At 49.6% G+C, this 6,577-nt stretch overlaps 2 protein-coding genes across 3 annotated transcripts; both read right to left on the bottom strand.

Moving 5' to 3' along the window:
- Window positions 1-829: 829 nt before the first annotated feature.
- Window positions 830-1,375, bottom strand: LOC121677916 (uncharacterized mitochondrial protein AtMg00860-like). Its single transcript, XM_042057070.1, has one exon. It carries the CDS (start codon window positions 1,373-1,375, stop codon window positions 830-832), a length of 546 nt encoding a protein of 181 aa, XP_041913004.1.
- A 1,047-nt stretch (window positions 1,376-2,422) lies between these two features.
- LOC121677992 lies at window positions 2,423-5,188 on the bottom strand. 2 transcript variants are annotated; one of them, XM_042057154.1, is made up of 3 exons: window positions 4,982-5,015; window positions 4,572-4,781; window positions 2,423-3,993 (listed from the first exon to the last, which is right to left on the bottom strand). In XM_042057154.1, the coding sequence occupies exon 3, from the start codon at window positions 3,989-3,991 to the stop codon at window positions 2,939-2,941; it is 1,053 nt and encodes a 350-aa protein (XP_041913088.1). In that variant the 5' UTR covers window positions 3,992-3,993; window positions 4,572-4,781; window positions 4,982-5,015; the 3' UTR covers window positions 2,423-2,938. The 2 variants fall into 2 exon arrangements, with proteins under 2 accessions (XP_041913088.1, XP_041913087.1); XM_042057153.1 differs by having other exon boundaries at window positions 4,572-5,188.
- Between the last annotated feature and the right edge of the window lie 1,389 nt (window positions 5,189-6,577).

Below are 6,577 nucleotides of genomic sequence, written 5' to 3'. Positions count from 1 at the left end.
AAATCCACAGCCAATATCTGGTTTGGGCGAGACGCCAGGAGGTGCCCCATGGGCGCATGGGGTCTGAGTTGCGAAGACTTTGCAAGGGTACACGGCTCGCTGCTCTGACACCACTGCTTTATATCTTCCCCCATTCCTGGCCAATAGCACCGCAGTCGTATCAGCTCTGTGGTCCATTCGACACCCTGGTGGCTGTGGTCGTTGTGGAGCTGCTGCATGACTTCCTCCTTTAGGCATGCAGGCAACAAGAGCTGACGCACCTCTTCACCCCCATCTGGACGGAAGGTTTGGCGGTAGAGCAGTCCATCGGCCCCCACAACACGGTCCCATTGTTGCAGCAGCACGCGGGTAGGGCCAGGCAATTTCCTCCGCTCTGTCGGGTCGGGCGGTCCCTGTGCCAACCAGAACGGCAGGAAGGCCCCGATAGTGGGGTCTGCTGCTTGCAGCCTTCCTAACCCCTCGAGCGTGCGGGAGGGGAAGGCCGAGGTAGCCATCTGGGTCACCAGTGGTGGGTCTTGATGTCTGGCCATTTGCTGCATGAGAGCGGGTATTGCAGTCCCCGGCGTGGAGGACCCGGTGGCTGGTCCCAGTGGTCCTGCAGGTTGTCGGGAGAGAGCGTCTGCATTCCTGTTAGTACGACCAGGCCTATACCGGATGGTATAATTGAAAGCAGCAAGCTCAGCCTCCCACCACTGTTCAGTCGCTCCCAGCTTGGCAGTCCCCAGATGGCTTAGGGGATTATTGTCCGTCCAAACGGTGCATTGTTGGCCCCACAGATATTCCCGAAACTTGTCGGTCATGGCCCACTTCATTCCAAGGAACTCCAGCTTCATCGAACTGTAGTTCTTTTCCACTGGGCTGAGACTACGACTAGCATAAGCGATTGGCCGGATCTTTCCTCGCTGCTCCTGCGATAGCACTGCTCCGAGACCAGTGTGGCTGGCACCACCTCCAGGATAAACGGTAGGTTAAAATCAGCGAACGCCAAAGTGGGGGCACTCACTAACCTCTGCTTCAATGCCTGGAAGCTGGTCTCGGAGGCATCGGTCCACACCCCATCAAGCCGTGGCCCTTGGCCCTTCCGGGTCTTGGTGCCGGCCAGCTCCGCCACCAGGCGGTTTAAAGGCGCTGCCAGCTTGGAAAAGCCCTCCACAAATCGCCTGTAATATCCTGCAAATCCAAGGAAAGACCTCAGTTCGGACACGGTGGTGGGACGGGGCCACTTAGCCACTGCGGACACCTTGGCTGGGTCAGTGGATACACCTTCGCGGGATACAAGGTGTCCCAGATACTGGACTTCGTTCTGGAAAAAACAGCATTTCTCCAGCTTGGCTTTTAGTCCCTCCTTCTGTAGATGGCTCAACACTAGATCCATACGATGTACATGTTCTTCGACACTGGAAGAAAAAACAATTATATCGTCCAGATACAGTAAAAGGGACTGACAATGTTGTGCTCCAAACATTCTCTCCATTAGCCATTGGAAAGTGCTTGGAGCGTTACAAAGTTCAAAGGCCATGCGGTTAAATTCGAATAACCCAAAAGGCATGCAGAAAGCAGTCTTTGAACGGTCTTGTTCGGTTACAGGTACCTGGTTATACCCACTAGCCAGGTCCAGCGTCGAGAACCACTAAGCCCCTGATAGCGCATCCAAGGACTCCTCGATGCGGGGAAGAGGGAAGGCATCTTTCCTGGTCCTGCTGTTGAGCTGCCTGTAATCAACACACATACGCAGGCCGCCACATTTCTTCCGCACGATCACAATGGGAGAGGCATAGGGGCTACTACTCTCTCGTATGACCTGGCTGCCTAGTAACTGTCGCATCATAATCAGAAGGGGGGAGACGCCTGTACCGTTGCCTGACTGGTTTGTCGTCCAGCAGAGGAATATCATGGGAGATCAGATTAGTACAGCCCAGGTCACCCTCAAAAGCAGAGAACACCGATGTGTTTTAACAGGAATGCTCTTACCTGTTCTTGCTCAGCCTCCAATAGCGCTGACAAATCAAGGGACTGTATCTGCTCCCTCACTGACTTAGGCCTGGCTTCCCCATCAGAAGCCTGCATGCTAGCCACAACAGCCAATATTTCTGGTGGGTCTTCAGAAATCCCCACAGGGAGGCCCTCAACAGTGGCGTGAACAAGCAACCCTAGCGAATGGCGGGGGTATAATCTAGCACATGTAAACCCCACGTTGACTACAGGGATGAAAGCTGTTCCTTGTTCTACGCGAACTAGCGCAGGCGAAACCAGGAGACCACTAGGTAAGGAGCCGCTAGCCGGTTCCAACAGAACAGCAGGAGCATCACAAAAGTGAGGAGAGCAGGTGGCTGCCACCAACTGTACCGTGCCTCCAGGTATATGAATGGGTCTTCGACCTCTAATTTTAGCTACACCCATTTCGGGTGGAGGAGAGCTGAGCTGGACCCGATGACAATGCTGCAAGGCATGCCGCCATGGGAGTGAGGCATGAACTACCGGTGGGAGATCGAACAAAGATGAACCATGTTGGCCAAATAGTTCAGCATAGCATTCGCGAATAACATTCATTCCAAGCACACCTGGTACAAGGGGAGGGGCGAGCTGACCTGGGGATCTTTAACCACTAGCCAACCTCGTTGGGGGATTACCTTCCCCAGCACTTCAACCGTTAGCTCAGCATACCCGGTATAGGGTATGTCTAGACCATTTGCGGCCCGAAGCTGCAACCAATTACACTGTTGAAGTTTATCCTTGAAGTGTTGCACAAAGAAACTCTCCACCAGGGTAGATACCATAGACCCTGTGTCTAAAAGACAATTGACAACTACTCCCCGTACTCTCACAGCTACCTTCGGGCACTGAGCGACAAGGGAGGTTACAGGGTGGCTAAGAGTGTCCTGATTCTGAGAGCCGCTAAAGTCCCCTCTCAGCGTGTGGCTCTGCACGCTGAAGGGAACTAGTTTTCCGTCTGAGAAACTGAGACAACATTAGCCTGAGCTTGGGCCTGGGGGATGTGATTAGGAGCTAACACTCTCTCATTATCGCACTCTTGGGCATAATGACCAGGCTTTAGGCAACGCTTACAAATGACGGTTGATGGGCGACTAACTGGAGAGGGGCGACTGGAGTAGGCTGGGCGTGCTGCTCCTTGTAAAGTAGTTAAGGCATTAGTTAAGTGATTGATCTGTTCTTGTTGCTTCAGCAACATGGACCGCAGCTCGGCCATTTCTGAACTTGCCATACTGACAGGTGGTGAGGCTCTGCCTGGCTGAGTTTTGGAGTATTGCATAGCGCAAAGAGAGGGAACTGAATGGCTCCTACCTCTATTGAAGTCACTGGGCCTGCCCTCACACTCCCACCGGATGGCGGCAGCACGCACTTCTAGCATGGACATCCCTGAGGTCTGACGGACAAGTCTCTTCAATTCCCTGCGGAGGTCAGAGTCAATGACATACTCTGTAAACTGGTCACGGAGCAGCATGTCAGACTGGGGCACTGAGTCAGGGGAGACCTGTTTAACTTTATCCATCAGAGAAAAAAGAGCATGCGAATATTCTTGTAAAGATTTACCGTCCAATTGTTTTCTGGAAAATAAACTTTCTTGCAAGGCAACATAAGACTGGGAGCACCCATGAAGTTCTTTGAGAATGTCTGCAATTTTTTCTGGGATTTCCCGATCAGTTCTTGGCCTATAACGGATCTCATCTTTAGCCTCCCCATCCAGATGATCAAACATAAAGTAGGCTTTGTCAAGTGCGCCCAAATGTCTAGTACGTGCACAAACTTCCACCTCTTCCACCCACTCAACAATGCCAATACCCACCCTACCACGAAATACAGGACACTTCCGCTCCCTAGGGAGATAAACCAGTCGTTCATGAGAAACAGGGTTAGTAGGATTAGCGGAATAGTCCGGCTGAGGCGGCGGTGGTTGCCGTTGCTGCTGCAGGCGGTCGTTGTCTGCCTGCAGCTGACGAATCTGTTCTCTCAGCTGTTTCACTTCCTCCATTGCTGCAACAGAACAATGCCCACGTTACTGGAGAGGCGGTGGGGTAGTCAGTGGCCCTCCAACTGCTCCTTTAGGTCCCACGCCGTGCCCGCTGCTGCTTTGCCCTTAAACTATTACTATGCCTTTTACATCAAAAAGTGTACATGAACAAAAAAAAACAAATAGCCCAAAGAATGAAAGGCACGTCTCTGTGTGTAATAATCCTGCCGACTACGCCACTTTGTGACCTTGAGAAACTTTGACCAGATCTAGGCTTAAAGGTTCTTGACTACGCCACCTGGTGCCTCTCACACCAAGATATAATTTGCACATTAACTGCTGAATACCTGATCTCAGGCAAGCAGGTTCATAGAAATACACCAAAGATGAACTCGACAGAGACGTGCTTCCAGTATAAAAATAACAGTACTTTATTAGACAATGATGTAATTAAAAGAGCCACACCGTCATGAGGCACAATAGGTGCGAACGAGAAGGATGGGCCTAAAGGGGGAGAACAGGACTGGTATTGGCTGCTACCAGGGACAATATCATTAACAATGTTACAAGACAATACTGATTCGCTGTCAAGGTAGGTTACCTGTCCGGGATAAGCGTGAAGTTCACCAACCGTGCTCTGGACTCTGGTGCCTACAGTCAAATGCATACACACACACATGCACACACATAGGCACAACCACTACAAGCAAGTGATCAATCAATATTGTGAGGTGCAGGTTACCACTACAATACGCGGTGCAGTGCGCAAAGGCGGATCCAGGAACCTCTTATGAGCAGCTGCTCTAGTACTCTGGAAAAGGGGGACAAGGATGAGGAGGTTGTTATTACTAACAGGTTAAATAGAGTATACAGCTGGACAAAATCTCAACAGGACAATGTACACTACTGGAACAGCCAATACATCAGTCGGAGGTGGGGCACTAGACGGAGGTCACGGCAAAATAACCAAACAAAAGAAAGAAAAGAAAATATAAAGAAAGGCAACTATACACTTAATTTAGGCAAGGCAAAGCAGCAGGAGCAATCTGCCTCAAGGTGACCTGGAAACCACATGAAATGACAGTAGAAAAGCAGCCCTTGCATCAGTCTTCACAATCCTTGTATATGTTGCGTCTTAATGCTGTACAGCTACCCGGCAGGTGCCTTGCCCAAGACCTTCGGTAGTACACAGCACGACTACCCGGAAGCGTCTGGCAATCAGTCTTGGATGTAGTTTTATCTGGACGCCAGGGAATCTCCCTTATCCGTTATCACTCTGCCGGTTACACATTGTTCCTGCAAGCGTGGCTATATAATGACAATTTAGTGCATAATGCATGGACGTCTGCTCTCCTTCTCCCAGGACACCAGAGGAAGGGGTCATGGTTTGAGTCTTGTGACAGCTGCACTGGTGGAGTTGACCAGTGATGTTGTGCACACTGAAGCTATGTTGTCAAGTGACTTTAGCTCATATTTAATGTGTGTGACAAATAATTGTCATAAACACCCCACCCCCCAACTCCTGCTTTAAATGTACTAACCCAAAATTGTAACTTGCGTAACACATCAGGGTTGAAGGGTTCATGGTCTGAGTCCTGCGACAGCTGAACAAACGAGTGGAGTTGTGTACACTGAAGCTTGATGGGTGTGCCCACCCAGACTTTAGATTTAAAAGAATCAATAAAGTAATCATTATACTTATTTATTATTATATGATGCTATTATCCAAAGTGACTTACATGCTGTTTGTTATTTATGACAAGGGCCAGCAACTTAGGATTAAATACCTTGCTCAGGGGCACAACGGTGGCAGCCAGGAATTAAAGTCACAACTTCTTCTGCATGCTAGCCCAGCTCCTTGGTCATTATGCGACCCCTTTTTGCACTTGCCTTTTTTGTCAATTAGAAAGTAGCTTCTGATATAGTAAACTACTTTTGCAATGTTTTTGTAACTTAGCTTGCTACATTTTCCTTGAGGAAGCTTTTGTGAAGTGAAGCTTAAAGCTGCAGTTGGCAAGTAGGCTATGACAGATTGAGGGGCCAAATAACAGGCTCTAAGTGGAGGTAGAAGTGCAGGGTTTTTTCTAAAACCGGCTGATTTATGTTGTTCTGTCAGAGCATAGTGTCGGTTTCAGCGAATATGATCAAAAAAATCTTGCCAATTGCAGCTTTAATTTAATGTTGAGTAACTGGTATCTTAGTTCACTAGATTTTCCAAGTAGCTAGTCCAACACTGAAAGAAACTGTGGACCTGAGATGACCGATTCGTGTGATGACCAGTATCCATAGCAACAGGCTTCATTTAGGTCCCTATAACAAAGCAGGACGATCTTGTGCTCACTCTCCTCTTTGTGCTATGGTGCTGTCAGTGCTCTTCCAGCGACGTGCTTGTGTGGACACGTCCTTTAACCTTACCTGCCCTAGAGGCACCACCCTGCCCAAGCACACTGACCCCAGCAAGCATGAGTGTGTGTCTCTCTGTGTGTGTGTGTGTGTGTGTGTGTGTGTGTGTGTGTGTGTGTATGTGTGTGTGTTAGTACGTGTGTGTGTGTCTGTGTGTGTGTATTTGTGTGTGTGTGTGTGTGTGTGTGTGTGTGTGTATGTGTG

This window comes from Alosa sapidissima, chromosome 12 (genome assembly GCF_018492685.1).
Source record: "Alosa sapidissima isolate fAloSap1 chromosome 12, fAloSap1.pri, whole genome shotgun sequence".
Classification (NCBI taxonomy): Eukaryota; Metazoa; Chordata; class Actinopteri; order Clupeiformes; family Clupeidae; genus Alosa; species Alosa sapidissima.
Note: the sequence above shows the minus strand (reverse complement) of the source record. Positions and strands in the feature narration are given on the sequence as shown.